Source organism: Haliotis rufescens, unplaced genomic scaffold (assembly GCF_023055435.1).
Source record: "Haliotis rufescens isolate VD_foot unplaced genomic scaffold, xgHalRufe1.0.p SCAF_14, whole genome shotgun sequence".
NCBI lineage: Eukaryota > Metazoa > Mollusca > Gastropoda > Lepetellida > Haliotidae > Haliotis > Haliotis rufescens.
This window is the reverse complement of record NW_025963824.1, coordinates 20879767-20896804: the sequence shown is the minus strand read 5'-3', so window position 1 is coordinate 20896804 and position 17038 is coordinate 20879767. Positions and strand designations below refer to the sequence as shown.

The 17038-nt window shown below is 40.6% G+C and overlaps 1 protein-coding gene across 5 annotated transcripts in view; it reads right to left on the bottom strand.

Annotated features, from left to right (window-relative positions):
- Nucleotides 1-11391: 11391 nt before the first annotated feature.
- The window catches only part of LOC124116686 (hydroxysteroid 11-beta-dehydrogenase 1-like protein), a 140658-nt gene continuing 135011 nt past the window's right edge, over nt 11392-17038 (bottom strand). For 4 of the 5 annotated variants that reach the window (XM_048395111.1, XM_048395112.1, XM_048395110.1 and 1 more), the window contains one exon: nt 11392-11895. In XM_048395111.1, the coding sequence (XP_048251068.1) occupies nt 11654-11895 (242 nt within the window). In that variant the 3' untranslated portion in view covers nt 11392-11653. Of the gene's footprint in view, nt 11896-13350; nt 13870-17038 lie in introns of those variants that run through there. The other variant, XM_048395113.1, reaches the window with a different exon arrangement.

The following is a 17038-nucleotide window of genomic DNA, read 5'->3' as shown; positions in this document are numbered from 1 at the left end:
AGTCATGTTGTGTGATGGTGTAGACATGTTGTGTGATGGTATAGTCATGTTGTGTGATGGTATAGTCATGTTGTGTGATGGTGTATACATGTTGTGTGATGGTGTATACATGTTGTGTGATGGTGTAGACATGTTGTGTGATGGTGTAGACATGTTGTGCAATGGTGTAGTCATCTTGTGTTTTGGTGTAGTCATGTTGTGTGATGGTGTAGACATGTTGTGTGATGGAGTAGACATGTTGTATGATGGTGTAGACATGTTGTGTGATGGTGTAGACAAATTGTGCAATGGTGTAGTCATGTTGTGTGATGGTGTATACATGTTGTGTGATGGTGTATACATTTTGTGTGATGGTGTATACATGTTGTGTGATGGTGTAGACATGTTGTGTGATAGTGTAGTCATCTTGTGTTTTGGTGTAGTCATGTTGTGTGATGGTGTAGACATGTTGTGTGATGGTATAGTCATGTTGTGTGATGGTGTATACATGTTGTGTGATGGTGTATACATGTTGTGTGATGATATAGACATGTTGTGTGATGGTGTAGACATGTTGTGCAATGGTGTAGTCATGTTGTGTTTTGGTGTAGTCATGTTGTGTGATGGTGTAGACATGTTGTGTGATGGTGTAGACATGTTGTGTGATAGTGTAGTCATCTTGTGTTTTGGTGTAGTCATGTTGTGTGATGGTGTATACATGTTGTGTGATGGTGTATACATGTTGTATGATGGTGTATACATGTTGTGTGATGGAGTAGACATGCTGTGCAATGGTGTAGTCATGTTGTGTGATGGTGTAGACATATTGTATGATGGTGTATACATGTTGTGTGATGGTGTAGACATATTGTGTTTTGGTGTAGTCATGTTGTGTGATGGTGTAGACATGTTGTGTGATGGTGTAGTCATGTTGTGTGATGGTGTATACATGTTGTGTGATGGTGTAGACATATTGTGCAATGGTGTAGTCATGTTGTGTGATGGTGTAGTCATGTTGTGTGATGGTGTAGACATGTTGTGTGATGGTGTAGACATGTTGTGTGATGGTGTGTACATGTTGTGTGATGGTGTATACATGTTGTGTGATGGTGTATACATGTTGTGTGATGGTGTAGACATCTTGTGTTTTGGTGTAGTCATGTTGTGTGATGGTGTAGACATGTTGTGTGATGGTGTAGACATGTTGTGTGATGGTGTGTACATGTTGTGTGATGGTGTATACATGTTGTGTGATGGTGTAGACATGTTGTGTGATGGTGTATACATGTTGTGTGATGGTGTATACATGTTGTGTGATGGTGTATACATGTTGTGTGATGGTGTAGACATCTTGTGTTTTGGTGTAGTCATGTTGTGTGATGGTGTAGACATGTTGTGTGATGGTGTATACATGTTGTGTGATGGTGTATACATGTTGTGTGATGGTGTAGACATCTTGTGTTTTGGTGTAGTCATGTTGTGTGATGGTGTATACATGTTGTGTGATGGTGTGTACATGTTGTGTGATGGTGTATACATGTTGGGTGATGGTGTAGACATCTTGTGTTTTGGTGTAGTCATGTTGTGTGATGGTGTAGACATGTTGTGTGATGGTGTATACATGTTGTGTGATGGTGTATACATGTTGTGTGATGGTGTAGACATCTTGTGTTTTGGTGTAGTCATGTTGTGTGATGGTGTAGACATGTTGTGTGATGGTGTGTACATGTTGTGTGATGGTGTATACATGTTGGGTGATGGTGTAGACATCTTGTGTTTTGGTGTAGTCATGTTGTGTGATGGTGTAGACATGTTGTGTGATGGTGTATACATGTTGGGTGATGGTGTAGACATCTTGTGTTTTGGTGTAGTCATGTTGTGTGATGGTGTATACATGTTGTGTGATGGTGTATACATGTTGGGTGATGGTGTAGACATCTTGTGTTTTGGTGTAGTCATGTTGTGTGATGGTGTAGACATGTTGTGTGATGGTGTATACATGTTGTGTGATGGTGTATACATGTTGTGTGATGGTGTAGACATCTTGTGTTTTGGTGTAGTCATGTTGTGTGATGGTGTATACATGTTGTGTGATGGTGTAGACATGTTGTGTGATGGTGTATACATGTTGTGTGATGGTGTATACATGTTGTGTGATGGTGTAGACATGTTGTGTGATGGTGTAGACATGTTGTGTGATGGTGTAGACATGTTGTGTGATGGTGTATACATGTTGTGTGATGGTGTATACATGTTGTGTGATGGTGTATACATGTTGTGTGATGGTGTAGTCATGTTGTGTGATGGTGTAGACATGTTGTGTGATGGTGTAGTCATGTTGTGTGATGGTGTATACATGTTGTGTGATGGTGTGTACATGTTGTGTGATGGTGTATACATGTTGGGTGATGGTGTAGACATCTTGTGTTTTGGTGTAGTCATGTTGTGTGATGGTGTAGACATGTTGTGTGATGGTGTATACATGTTGTGTGATGGTGTATACATGTTGTGTGATGGTGTAGACATCTTGTGTTTTGGTGTAGTCATGTTGTGTGATGGTGTAGACATGTTGTGTGATGGTGTGTACATGTTGTGTGATGGTGTATACATGTTGGGTGATGGTGTAGACATCTTGTGTTTTGGTGTAGTCATGTTGTGTGATGGTGTAGACATGTTGTGTGATGGTGTATACATGTTGGGTGATGGTGTAGACATCTTGTGTTTTGGTGTAGTCATGTTGTGTGATGGTGTAGACATCTTGTGTTTTGGTGTAGTCATGTTGTGTGATGGTGTATACATGTTGTGTGATGGTGTAGTCATCTTGTGTTTTGGTGTAGTCATGTTGTGTGATGGTGTAGACATGTTGTGTGATGGTGTAGTCATGTTGTGTGATGGTGTAGTCATGTTGTGTGATGGTGTAGACATGTTGTGTGATGGTGTAGTCATGTTGTGTGATGGTGTAGACATATTGTGTTTTGGTGTAGTCATGTTGTGTGATGGTGTATACATGTTGTGTGATGGTGTAGTCATGTTGTGTGATGGTGTAGACATATTGTGTTTTGGTGTAGTCATGTTGTGTTTTGGTGTAGTCATGTTGTGTGATGGTGTAGTCATGTTGTGTGATGGTGTAGACATGTTGTGTGATGGTGTAGTCATGTTGTGTGATGGTGTAGACATATTGTGTTTTGGTGTAGTCATGTTGTGTTTTGGTGTAGTCATGTTGTGTGATGGTGTAGACATGTTGTGTGATGGTGTAGTCATGTTGTGTGATGGTGTAGACATCTTGTGTTTTGGTGTAGTCATGTTGTGTGATGGTGTATACATGTTGTGTGATGGTGTAGACATCTTGTGTTTTGGTGTAGTCATGTTGTGTGATGGTGTAGACATGTTGTGTGATGGTGTAGACATCTTGTGTTTTGGTGTAGTCATGTTGTGTGATGGTGTATACATGTTGTGTTTTGGTGTAGTCATGTTGTGTGATGGTGTGTACATGTTGTGTGATGGTGTATACATGTTGTGTGATGGTGTATACATGTTGTGTGATGGTGTAGACATCTTGTGTTTTGGTGTAGTCATGTTGTGTTTTGGTGTAGTCATGTTGTGTTTTGGTGTAGTCATGTTGTGTGATGGTGTAGACATCTTGTGTTTTGGTGTAGTCATGTTGTGTGATGGTGTATACATGTTGTGTGATGGTGTAGACATCTTGTGTTTTGGTGTAGTCATGTTGTGTGATGGTGTAGACATGTTGTGTGATGGTGTAGACATCTTGTGTTTTGGTGTAGTCATGTTGTGTGATGGTGTATACATGTTGTGTTTTGGTGTAGTCATGTTGTGTGATGGTGTGTACATGTTGTGTGATGGTGTATACATGTTGTGTGATGGTGTATACATGTTGTGTGATGGTGTAGACATCTTGTGTTTTGGTGTAGTCATGTTGTGTTTTGGTGTAGTCATGTTGTGTTTTGGTGTAGTCATGTTGTGTGATGGTGTAGACATCTTGTGTTTTGGTGTAGTCATGTTGTGTGATGGTGTATACATGTTGTGTGATGGTGTAGACATCTTGTGTTTTGGTGTAGTCATGTTGTGTGATGGTGTATACATGTTGTGTGATGGTGTAGACATCTTGTGTTTTGGTGTAGTCATGTTGTGTGATGGTGTAGACATGTTGTGTGATGGTGTAGACATCTTGTGTTTTGGTGTAGTCATGTTGTGTGATGGTGTATACATGTTGTGTTTTGGTGTAGTCATGTTGTGTGATGGTGTGTACATGTTGTGTGATGGTGTATACATGTTGTGTGATGGTGTATACATGTTGTGTGATGGTGTAGTCATGTTGTGTGATGGTGTATACATGTTGTGTGATGGTGTAGACATCTTGTGTTTTGGTGTAGTCATGTTGTGTGATGGTGTATACATGTTGTGTGATGGTGTAGACATCTTGTGTTTTGGTGTAGTCATGTTGTGTGATGGTGTAGACATCTTGTGTTTTGGTGTAGTCATGTTGTGTGATGGTGTATACATGTTGTGTGATGGTGTAGTCATGTTGTGTGATGGTGTAGTCATGTTGTGTGATGGTGTATACATGTTGTGTGATGGTGTAGTCATGTTGTGTGATGGTGTAGTCATGTTGTGTGATGGTGTATACATGTTGTGTGATGGTGTACACATGTTGTGTGATGGTGTAGTCATGTTGTGTGATGGTGTAGACATGTTGTGTTTTGGTGTAGTCATGTTGTGTGATGGTGTAGTCATGTTGTGTGATGGTGTATACATGTTGTGTGATGGTGTACACATGTTGTGTGATGGTGTAGTCATGTTGTGTGATGGTGTAGACATCTTGTGTTTTGGTGTAGTCATGTTGTGTGATGGTGTAGTCATGTTGTGTGATGGTGTATACATGTTGTGTGATGGTGTACACATGTTGTGTGATGGTGTAGTCATGTTGTGTGATGGTGTAGTCATGTTGTGTGATGGTGTATACATGATGTGTGATGGTGTACACATGTTGTGTGATGGTGTAGTCATGTTGTGTGATGGTGTATACATGTTGTGTGATGGTGTATACATGTTGTGTGATGGTGTATACATGTTGTGTGATGGTGTAGTCATGTTGTGTGATGGTGTATACATGTTGTGTGATGGTGTATACATGTTGTGTGATGGTGTATACATGTTGTGTGATGGTGTACACATGTTGTGTGATGGTGTAGTCATGTTGTGTGATGGTGTATACATGTTGTGTGATGGTGTATACATGTTGTGTGATGGTGTATACATGTTGTGTGATGGTGTACACATGTTGTGTGATGGTGTAGTCATGTTGTGTGATGGTGTATACATGTTGTGTGATGGTGTATACATGTTGTGTGATGGTGTAGTCATGTTGTGTGATGGTGTAGTCATGTTGTGTGATGGTGTAGTCATGTTGTGTGATGGTGTAGTCATGTTGTGTGATGGTGTATACATGTTGTGTGATGGTGTAGTCATGTTGTGTGATGGTGTAGTCATGTTGTGTGATGGTGTAGTCATGTTGTGTGATGGTGTAGACATGTTGTGTGATGGTGTATACATGTTGTGTGATGGTGTATACATGTTGTGTTTTGGTGTAGTCATGTTGTGTGATGGTGTAGACATGTTGTGTGATGGTGTAGACATGTTGTGTGATGGTGTAGACATGTTGTGTGATGGTGTAGACATGTTGTGTGATGGTGTAGACATGTTGTGTGATGGTGTAGACATGTTGTGTGATGGTGTAGACATGTTGTGTGATGGTGTATACATGTTGTGTGATGGTGTAGTCATGTTGTGTGATGGTGTAGTCATGTTGTGTGATGGTGTATACATGTTGTGTGATGGTGTAGTCATGTTGTGTGATGGTGTAGTCATGTTGTGTGATGGTGTAGTCATGTTGTGTGATGGTGTAGACATGTTGTGTGATGGTGTATACATGTTGTGTGATGGTGTATACATGTTGTGTTTTGGTGTAGTCATGTTGTGTGATGGTGTAGTCATGTTGTGTGATGGTGTAGACATGTTGTGTGATGGTGTAGACATGTTGTGTGATGGTGTATACATGTTGTGTGATGGTGTATACATGTTGTGTTTTGGTGTAGTCATGTTTTGTGATGGTGTAGACATGTTGTGTGATGGTGTAGTCATGTTGTGTGATGGTGTAGTCATGTTGTGTGATGGTGTAGACATGTTGTGTTTTGGTGTAGTCATGTTGTGTGATGGTGTAGACATGTTGTGTTTTGGTGTAGTCATGTTGTGTGATGGTGTAGACATGTTGTGTGATGGTGTAGACATGTTGTGTGATGGTGTAGACATATTGTGTGATGGTGTAGACATCTTGTGTTTTGGTGTAGTCATGTTGTGTGATGGTGTAGTCATGTTGTGTGATGGTGTAGTCATGTTGTCTGATGGTGTAGTCATGTTGTGTGATGGTGTAGTCATGTTGTGTGATGGTGTAGTCATGTTGTGTGATGGTGTAGTCATGTTGTGTGATGGTGTAGTCATGTTGTGTGATGGTGTAGTCATGTTGTGTGATGGTGTAGACATGTTGTGTTTTGGTGTAGTCATGTTGTGTGATGGTGTAGACATGTTGTGTGATGGTGTAGTCATGTTGTGTGATGGTGTATACATGTTGTGTTTTGGTGTAGTCATGTTGTGTGATGGTGTAGTCATGTTGTGTGATGGTGTAGTCATGTTGTGTGATGGTGTAGACATCTTGTGTTTTGGTGTAGTCATGTTGTGTGATGGTGTAGACATGTTGTGTGATGGTGTATACATGTTGTGTGATGGTGTAGACATGTTGTGTGATGGTGTATACATGTTGTGTGATGGTGTAGACATCTTGTGTTTTGGTGTAGTCATGTTGTGTGATGGTGTAGACATCTTGTGTGATGGTGTATACATGTTGTGTGATGGTGTATACATGTTGTGTTTTGGTGTAGTCATGTTGTGTGATGGTGTAGTCATGTTGTGTGATGGTGTAGACATGTTGTGTGATGGTGTAGACATGTTGTGTGATGGTGTATACATGTTGTGTGATGGTGTATACATGTTGTGTTTTGGTGTAGTCATGTTTTGTGATGGTGTAGACATGTTGTGTGATGGTGTAGTCATGTTGTGTGATGGTGTAGTCATGTTGTGTGATGGTGTAGACATGTTGTGTTTTGGTGTAGTCATGTTGTGTGATGGTGTAGACATGTTGTGTTTTGGTGTAGTCATGTTGTGTGATGGTGTAGACATGTTGTGTGATGGTGTAGACATGTTGTGTGATGGTGTAGACATATTGTGTGATGGTGTAGACATCTTGTGTTTTGGTGTAGTCATGTTGTGTGATGGTGTAGTCATGTTGTGTGATGGTGTAGTCATGTTGTGTGATGGTGTAGACATGTTGTGTGATGGTGTATACATGTTGTGTGATGGTGTATACATGTTGTGTTTTGGTGTAGTCATGTTTTGTGATGGTGTAGACATGTTGTGTGATGGTGTAGTCATGTTGTGTGATGGTGTAGTCATGTTGTGTGATGGTGTAGACATGTTGTGTTTTGGTGTAGTCATGTTGTGTGATGGTGTAGACATGTTGTGTTTTGGTGTAGTCATGTTGTGTGATGGTGTAGACATGTTGTGTGATGGTGTAGACATGTTGTGTGATGGTGTAGACATATTGTGTGATGGTGTAGACATCTTGTGTTTTGGTGTAGTCATGTTGTGTGATGGTGTAGTCATGTTGTCTGATGGTGTAGTCATGTTGTGTGATGGTGTAGTCATGTTGTGTGATGGTGTAGTCATGTTGTGTGATGGTGTAGTCATGTTGTGTGATGGTGTAGTCATGTTGTGTGATGGTGTAGTCATGTTGTGTGATGGTGTAGACATGTTGTGTTTTGGTGTAGTCATGTTGTGTGATGGTGTAGACATGTTGTGTGATGGTGTAGTCATGTTGTGTGATGGTGTATACATGTTGTGTTTTGGTGTAGTCATGTTGTGTGATGGTGTAGTCATGTTGTGTGATGGTGTAGTCATGTTGTGTGATGGTGTAGTCATGTTGTGTGATGGTGTAGTCATGTTGTGTGATGGTGTAGTCATGTTGTGTGATGGTGTAGTCATGTTGTGTGATGGTGTAGTCATGTTGTGTGATGGTGTAGACATGTTGTGTGATGGTGTAGACATATTGTGTTTTGGTGTAGTCATGTTGTGTGATGGTGTAGACATGTTGTGTGATGGTGTAGACATGTTGTGTGATGGTGTAGTCATGTTGTGTGATGGTGTAGACATGTTGTGTGATGGTGTAGTCATGTTGTGTGATGGTGTAGTCATGTTGTGTGATGGTGTAGTCATGTTGTGTGATGGTGTAGTCATGTTGTGTGATGGTGTAGTCATGTTGTGTGATGGTGTAGTCATGTTGTGTGATGGTGTAGTCATGTTGTGTGATGGTGTAGTCATGTTGTGTGATGGTGTAGACATGTTGTGTGATGGTGTAGTCATGTTGTGTGATGGTGTAGACATGTTGTGTGATGGTGTAGACATATTGTGTTTTGGTGTAGTCATGTTGTGTGATGGTGTAGACATGTTGTGTGATGGTGTAGACATGTTGTGTGATGGTGTAGACATATTGTGTTTTGGTGTAGTCATGTTGTGTGATGGTGTAGTCATGTTGTGTGATGGTGTAGACATGTTGTGTGATGGTGTAGTCATGTTGTGTTTTGGTGTAGTCATGTTGTGTGATGGTGTATACATGTTGTGTGATGGTGTAGACATCTTGTGTTTTGGTGTAGTCATGTTGTGTGATGGTGTAGACATGTTGTGTGATGGTGTAGACATCTTGTGTTTTGGTGTAGTCATGTTGTGTGATGGTGTATACATGTTGTGTGATGGTGTAGACATCTTGTGTTTTGGTGTAGTCATGTTGTGTGATGGTGTAGACATGTTGTGTGATGGTGTAGTCATGTTGTGTGATGGTGTAGTCATGTTGTGTGATGGTGTAGACATCTTGTGTTTTGGTGTAGTCATGTTGTGTGATGGTGTAGTCATGTTGTGTGATGGTGTATACATGTTGTGTGATGGTGTAGTCATGTTGTGTGATGGTGTAGACATCTTGTGTTTTGGTGTAGACATCTTGTGTTTTGGTGTAGTCATGTTGTGTGATGGTGTAGTCATGTTGTGTGATGGTGTAGACATGTTGTGTGATGGTGTAGTCATGTTGTGTGATGGTGTAGACATGTTGTGTGATGGTGTAGACATCTTGTGTTTTGGTGTAGTCATGTTGTGTGATGGTGTATACATGTTGTGTGATGGTGTAGACATCTTGTGTTTTGGTGTAGTCATGTTGTCTGATGGTGTAGACATGTTGTGTGATGGTGTAGACATCTTGTGTTTTGGTGTAGTCATGTTGTGTGATGGTGTATACATGTTGTGTGATGGTGTAGTCATGTTGTGTGATGGTGTAGACATCTTGTGTTTTTGTGTAGTCATGTTGTGTGATGGTGTAGACATGTTGTGTGATGGTGTAGTCATGTTGTGTGATGGTGTAGACATGTTGTGTGATGGTGTAGTCATGTTGTGTGATGGTGTAGTCATGTTGTGTGATGGTGTAGACATGTTGTGTGATGGTGTAGTCATGTTGTGTGATGGTGTATACATGTTGTGTGATGGTGTAGACATGTTGTGTGATGGTGTAGACATGTTGTGTGATGGTGTAGACATGTTGTGTGATGGTGTAGTCATGTTGTGTGATGGTGTAGTCATGTTGTGTGATGGTGTAGTCATGTTGTGTGATGGTGTAGTCATGTTGTGTGATGGTGTAGTCATGTTGTGTGATGGTGTAGACATGTTGTGTGATGGTGTATACATGTTGTGTGATGGTGTAGACATGTTGTGTGATGGTGTATACATGTTGTGTGATGGTGTAGACATGTTGTGTGATGGTGTAGACATGTTGTGTGATGGTGTATACATGTTGTGTGATGGTGTAGACATGTTGTGTGATGGTGTAGACATGTTGTGTGATGGTGTAGACATGTTGTGTGATGGTGTAGTCATGTTGTGTGATGGTGTAGTCATGTTGTGTGATGGTGTATACATGTTGTGTGATGGTGTAGACATGTTGTGTGATGGTGTAGACATGTTGTGTGATGGTGTAGACATGTTGTGTGATGGTGTAGACATGTTGTGTGATGGTGTAGACATGTTGTGTGATGGTGTAGACATGTTGTGTGATGGTGTAGACATGTTGTGTGATGGTGTATACATGTTGTGTGATGGTGTATACATGTTGTGTGATGGTATAGACATGTTGTGTGATGGTGTAGACATGTTGTGCAATGGTGTAGACATGTTGTGTGATGGTATAGACATGTTGTGTGATGGTGTAGACATGTTGTGTGATGGTGTATACATGTTGTGTGATGGTGTAGACATATTGTGTGATGGTGTAGACATGTTGTGTGATGGTGTATACATGTTGTGTGATGGTGTAGACATGTTGTGTGATGGTGTAGACATGTTGTGTGATGGTGTAGACATGTTGTGTGATGGTGTAGACATGTTGTGTGATGGTGTAGTCATGTTGTGTGATGGTGTAGACATGTTGTGTGATGGTGTAGACATGTTGTGTGATGGTGTAGTCATGTTGTGTGATGGTGTAGTCATGTTGTGTGATGGTGTAGTCATGTTGTGTGATGGTGTAGACATGTTGTGTGATGGTGTAGACATGTTGTGTTTTGGTGTAGTCATGTTGTGTTTTGGTGTAGACATGTTGTGTGATGGTGTATACATGTTGTGTGATGGTGTAGTCATGTTGTGTTTTGGTGTAGTCATGTTGTGTGATGGTGTATACATGTTGTGTGATGGTGTAGTCATGTTGTGTGATGGTGTATACATGTTGTGTGATGGTGTATACATGTTGTGTGATGGTGTATACATGTTGTGTGATGGTGTAGTCATGTTGTGTGATGGTGTAGTCATGTTGTGTGATGGTGTAGTCATGTTGTGTGATGGTGTAGTCATGTTGTGTGATGGTGTAGACATGTTGTGTGATGGTGTAGTCATGTTGTGTGATGGTGTAGTCATGTTGTGTGATGGTGTAGTCATGTTGTGTGATGGTGTAGTCATGTTGTGTGATGGTGTAGTCATGTTGTGTGATGGTGTAGTCATGTTGTGTGATGGTGTAGTCATGTTGTGTGATGGTGTAGTCATGTTGTGTGATGGTGTAGACATGTTGTGTGATGGTGTAGACATGTTGTGTGATGGTGTAGACATGTTGTGTGATGGTGTAGTCATGTTGTGTGATGGTGTAGTCATGTTGTGTGATGGTGTAGACATGTTGTGTGATGGTGTAGACATGTTGTGTGATGGTGTATACATGTTGTGTGATGGTGTAGTCATGTTGTGTGATGGTGTAGTCATGTTGTGTGATGGTGTAGTCATGTTGTGTGATGGTGTAGTCATGTTGTGTGATGGTGTAGTCATGTTGTGTGATGGTGTAGTCATGTTGTGTGATGGTGTAGTCATGTTGTGTGATGGTTGTGTTTGACGGACATGCTCTATTTTCTCTGAGGATGACCTGAGAAGCAAGTTGTACAATACCCACAATCTACATGTCTGAAGAAAAGCTGGTAGCAATCTTTTGTAGTGTGAGTGTGTAACAATGTAGCGTGTGACACACTTCACACTATCTCTTGTAGTGAGAGGGTGTAGAGATGTAGCGTGTGACAGACTCTATGGCATTGGGTAGCCAATCTCTCAGTAAGTATGGTATCCTGACATCCAGGTAGGGGTAGTAGATCTCCCTGACGCGCCTCTGCCCCCCCTTGACAATGGCCAGAGCTGTGTCTGTGGGTGTGGCGGGCTTCATCACACTCAGCAGGAAGTCCTGTCGAAACTCCATCAACTTTGACAAAGCATTGTCTGTACCTGGAAGGAGAGAGCTAGTAAATAGCATCACAGACTTCACCACTGATTCAAATATTTTTCAAGGCACAATTTGCTAGAATGTAAACACTCCGTTCAAATTCCAGATTTCCTATTATTTACAAAATATTGGTTGGATTTTCCCAAAAAAATTCTCGAGTCTTTCCAAAAATGAATCTGTGTATTTAACCATGCAATTCAATTGAACCTGCTTGTCAATTAGGAGATACACATAAGGTGTTCTCAATGTACAGTTAGGTTTCCTGTAGATTTAACCCTGCTAAATTGAATTTGGAACTAAACCGCAGCTGAGGTTAAAATGTTAAATTTAACGCAATTAAATCTACACGTAACCTAGCTGTACATTGAGAAAACATATGTTTATCTCCATTCTACCATGAGTAAATAAAATGTGAACTCTTTGGTGTCAGCAAATATATTGAGTGAAGTGGCACGGGTTGAGTCCAGTGTTTTGGATGGGTTGTCGATCAGAATTTACAGAATCACCGCACAACATCCTTCAAACAAAATATGGTGAGCTGTATGCTCAAGCAGTTTGTTTACAACATAATACTTCACTCAAGCTTATGACAGGCACTGAAAGCATGTAGCATGTCAACTTGGTAAGCTGACATGACATTGGCACACTAAAGAAAACTACACAAACCTCTCAAAGGTTTTGTTCTACACCGGATAGCACTATTATGACATCATATCGCTCATTGTGATGCAAAAGATATGACGTTACAGTCGTATATAGAAAAGCGCCAAATAGCAAGCTCTCCACAAATTTTAAAATACATTCTCTTTGCAGATTTCCATCATGTTTTTTGCACTAAATGTATTGCCACACATCCTTTGAATATTGTAGTGACCGCAACTTTGCATTTTGTTGCCTATAATTGTACATATAATTATTTATATATGCCTTCCGACAATGACTGTAAAAGAAGTACTATTTTAAGAATATTAGCTTCGGCGGTGATGCAGCCATCAAATCGTCTGTTTCAATCAGAGGGGTTTATTGTGATTTAATACCTCTGATTGACAAATCAAATTCATGTATTTTCCAAATTCATGGTAAATTGGTTTTGACCATCAATTCTTGACATTACAAGAGGTTGTTATCCATGAAACTGTCTCTCACCTTACCTAAAATAACGATGATTACAGAAACACAAAGAGCAAAGAGGTATCAAGTGATGGTAATGGATGGATAAGCAAAAGTAAGGACTAGGTGTAACATGACAATGAACACAACATGTTGGCGGTGTATTGTTAGGTCGCAAGTGAGTGAGTGAGTATGGTTTTACGCCGCTTTTAGCAATATTCCAGCAATATCACGGCGGGGGACACCAGAAATGGGCTTCACACATTGTACCCATGTCGGGAATCGAACCCAGGTCTTCGGCGTGACGAGCGAACGCTTTAACCACTAGGCTACCCGACCGCCCCTGTTAGGGTGCAAACAACCGAGACAACAGGGCTGTGTAACAAAATGAACGTTGATGACTTGTCCAACATCCACTCCTCTTGCAGGGCTTGGTCCAGTTTGGCTAATGTAGCAGCTCGACTCTGATGTCGGGAGTACAAGTCTCCGTATCATGTCCCAGATGTGCTCTATGAGGGAGTGGTCAGGGATCATGGCTGGCCATTGCTTCCTGATGATGTTTTGCTACTGGAAATAGTCAATTACCATAAGTCCATGGAGGGTACAAGTGTTATCACCCTGAAGACAAAACTTGGAGCAGCATGGCATGCAAATGGCACAACTATTGGTGCCGGTATGTAGTCTTGGTAGTTCTGTCCAGTGTCCCTTGCATGGACAATATGCAGTGGCATTCTGGCAGTCATTGTGATCCCGCCCCATATCACTACAGACCCCATCCCAAATGTCTCATGTTGCCTTATGTTCGTTGGGACACCTCCAGATATTTCCACATGTCTCCAAAAAGTCCAGAGTGTATCTTGACTCATCTGAAAACTTTACATGTGGCCATCAGTGATTGCCCCAGTTTCTACACTACAGTTTCTACACTACAGTTTCTACACTACAGTTTCTACACTACAGTTTCTACACTACAGTTTCTACACTACAGTTTCTACAATTAAAACATTGGCTTTTGGCTACAAAGTGTTGATGGTGGTACCAAATATGGTCACAGAGAAAAATGATCAGCTGCTTGGTTTCTAATCAGCAGTGGTCAGTATCGTGAACTTGGTGGGTGGCCTGGCGTAGGTAAATAGCAATTGGATTGGCTGTTTGGGCTTGATTTCTTAAAGCCTAGTTTCTGATTAATCTGGACTTGTCAAGTTGATCAAGGCTTCCCAAGTTGTAGATGATGTTTTCCCATATCTGATTACAAATGCTGCACGAAAGCAAGAGTAGAGAGCTTACTTCTTACTGAAAGTAAACAATACTAATGGCTCAGCAATTTGATGACCATTTAACTGAAGTGTCAAAATCAAGATTGACCCCCTATTCAAATGCACAGAGCAATTGCACATTCCACGTGCAATATTTCGGGTGAGCTGTGGCATTAGGTTTTGGTTCCAAAACTGTTCTATCTATGGCGGCCATTTTTCAAAGCTGATCATAACATCTATGTTTGATGCTCCCCTACCTATTGTGTAGAACCACTACAAGAAAACAGACAGTCACATATGGAGGAAACACGAACATTGCCTACGTCACTTTGCTGGTGATCCACCTTGCATATGAGATTGATCAGAACATTGTCTACATGCATTACTGAAACAATTAAACGTATATTGTCAAATATATTGTAAATATGAAAATATGACAAATAGTGGCATGTTACTGTATCTGATAGTTTACCAATCTTAAAAGAAGCAGAGGTCAGCACTGATATTTAAATACTTTCCTCATAAATACTGAGGCCTTTTTAAAATCACCAACACAAATTCTACGGATGTGTACAAAATATGATTTCCTCATAAGGAGAAACAAGGTTCAGCTTCGTCAGTCGGCAAATTACTGAGCATGGTCAAAAGAAGGTTCAAAATTTAAAATATCACAAAAAATGGAATACTGTATTAATGTTGAGTCCCACTTCTAACTAAACATAGACCAAATGTCATTACATTTTTAAAAATGGCTACTGAGGCAGCCTTAACAAAAACTGTATTTGAACCTCTTGAAGAAATTGTGGTGTCATTGTGGTCTTTCAGTGTCACTTGTCCTATTATGACATCACTTCCTGTTACTGATATTGAGGTCTTTAGCCTTCCTGCAACTTTGGCTTTCATGATGTCCTTGTCTGAAGCTGCCTTACAAGATAAGAAAAGTGGTTCTCTGTGCCCTTTATGTGATTCCATTGCTGCCAGATAAAACTTTAGTGCTCTAACTGGACATGGGCATTGATCAGGGTGATCCACAGTCTAACCTAACAGGTTTGGAGTGTTGTCCATGTCCCACATATGCTGACTGGATCTTGGCCACAAACTGTGGGAGAGAATGGATAAACATTGAGCTCTAATCCTCTGCGTGAATAAGTCCCAAATGATTCATGTATACTTCGATACTCAAGCTGCTGTAGTCATAGCTAGCGGAACAGATAACTGAAAAAGGAACTCCCCTGCTAATGGTTTATATGGTTTATCAATCAACGCAAATAAGATCCTATTCAGGAAAGTATGCGGAGTTCTGACATCCTCCAGGAAGAATGATATTATCAGTCTGTTAAGAACAGCTAGCTATGTACAGTCAAACAATCATTCCCTTACTGAGCTGGCAACATTGGTGCTCCGAGCATGACCATGCAGTCTGACCTTCTGTTTTCCACTTACAACTCTGTTTTAGAGAGAACAAGGAGGAAAAGGCACTATTCACTATAGATGATGTGTTTACTCAGAGAGCTTCGTGGTCCCATACTGGTCAATGTACAATGAAAACTTGTTGCTGAGACGTGACGACCATGACTACATGGAGTGTTTCCCAAACCCATGTTATCCAATGAAAACAACTCATTACTAATACCAAATCTAATGAATGGTGTTGTAATTCAAGTGACCAATCACTCAAAAAAACCTTGTAACGGCAACCGTCAACTGAAGTGTGAAGTTTCCATACTGATTCCATCTGGAATTTCAGGTCTACATAACCAATATTTCTTGTTGAGTAAATTTATGAAGATGTGAATATTTTGTTTCAGACATAACCACCCTCCTTGCTTAACAACCAACCAGCAAGGAGGGTGGTGGGGGAACCTGGGATAATGTACTGAGACCAGATATTTGTTCAACTACAGCTGCAAAACCACATATTTTTTTTATTTGAAACTACGAGCCATTGCAACATTGTGTTTTTGTGGTAGACAGTTTCTCTTTTTCCAACAAAATGAAGCATAGTTATTTGTTTCCAAGATTTGGGGGTACAATGTATTTTTTTACATTTTTTTTCTGTACTTGATGCTGATGATCTGACATAATGATGGAGTCTGAGCTTTTGATGATCGCCCTGACAGTACGCTTCTTATGTCCACAATGCTCGTAGCGTCAGTGGCTGGGAAACAGCCCCATGCTCCTGTTTTTCAAACTCAAACAAGGCAACATGGCAACCAAGGATTCATCAGGCTCTGAACATAATCTAATTCTTGATTACCTGATAATAGGCCTGACCCCCGAGCCAAGCTTAAAAACATGGTAATTACGAGGCGCAGCCTGTGGAAGATGATCTATTCAATCCAGCTAATGTGCGTTATCCATTGTAAGATAATGGTGTAAGATAACTGTGTCATCAACCGTGACATCCAACACATGTACAGAAGTGATGATGTAACACACATGTACAGAAGTGATGATGTAACACACATGTACAGAAGTGATGATGTAACACACATGTACAGAAGTGATGATGTAACACACATGTACAGAAGTGATGATGTAACACACATGTACAGAAGTGATGATGTAACACACATGTACAGAAGTGATGATGTACAAACCGATTAAAATTGAAATGATGTACAAATTGCAGCACCATCTGGCATTCTTTATTATCAATGTTGTCTTTAGCATTCGGTGTCCCTTTATGTGACACTCTTCAGTACACATTGTTTTTATTTTGACCTTTATTAGTGATTTATAATCTTTCCGTAACACTTGACTGTAATTACATACTCTT